The following is a 717-nucleotide window of genomic DNA, read 5'->3' as shown; positions in this document are numbered from 1 at the left end:
CAGCCCTGGCTCTTTGCCGCGTCTTTGAGGCGGTGGGTAAAATTTTTGGTGGGATGCTGAGCGCGGTGTTTTTTTTCAGAGGAGGGAACGGAAGGAGAATCGGGAGAAAAAGAGGAGAAAGAAGGCTCCAGAGGCGTGAGTAGCTCTTGAAAGTGACGTTATTGGGGTTAAAAGCTGTAGTTCTGGTTGGAGCCGGTGAGGGCAGATCCTCGGACTCCGGCGTTATTCCCAAACCGAGTTCGGCGGCTCGGAAAAATTGGAGGGAGAGGATGGAAGGAAAACGCTCCGTGGAGGGACGCGGGGATGTTACAGGGAGTTTCCCAGCAACACCCACCAGCTGCGAGACGCTTCCCCACGCTTCCCCGTAAAATACCCGCGTGAAAACGTGAGGAAAACCCAAAACCTCAATTTTCTGCGACGTGGAGAATCCCAGCGCGCGGGGTTCCGTCGCCTGGCTCCAGCCGGGGACTGGAGGCGCCCCTTTGAGAAATCTCGGGTGTAAAACCCGCGGGTGTCGTGGAAGCGTCTCCAGCCAAGCGAGCGGGCGCCACGCCGGGAATTCCCCGGGCGGAGCGGCCGGATCCGGCAGAGACGCTCCTCCGTGCGGCGTTTTTGAGAGCCTGGGGAGATTGGAGGGGAAGGATGCGGGTGAAGGTGTCCAGCCACCCTTCGGACATTCAGTTTTAACTTCCTGACGTGTTTGTTTGTTTTTTTTTT

At 57.5% G+C, this 717-nt stretch overlaps 1 protein-coding gene across 1 annotated transcript in view; it reads left to right on the top strand.

Moving 5' to 3' along the window:
• Positions 1 to 717, top strand: part of LOC104467725 (A-kinase anchor protein 8-like) — a 7,755-nt gene that overhangs the window by 1,812 nt on the left and 5,226 nt on the right. Inside the window, exon 5 of the mRNA XM_010081603.1 lies at positions 74 to 139. Coding sequence (XP_010079905.1) covers positions 74 to 139 — 66 coding nt within the window. The remainder of the gene's footprint in view (positions 1 to 73; positions 140 to 717) is intronic.

The sequence above is a fragment of the Pterocles gutturalis genome, unplaced genomic scaffold, assembly GCF_000699245.1.
Source record: "Pterocles gutturalis isolate BGI_N339 unplaced genomic scaffold, ASM69924v1 scaffold35049, whole genome shotgun sequence".
Taxonomy (NCBI): Eukaryota; Metazoa; Chordata; class Aves; order Pterocliformes; family Pteroclidae; genus Pterocles; species Pterocles gutturalis.
This window is presented reverse-complemented; position numbering and strand designations above follow the sequence as displayed.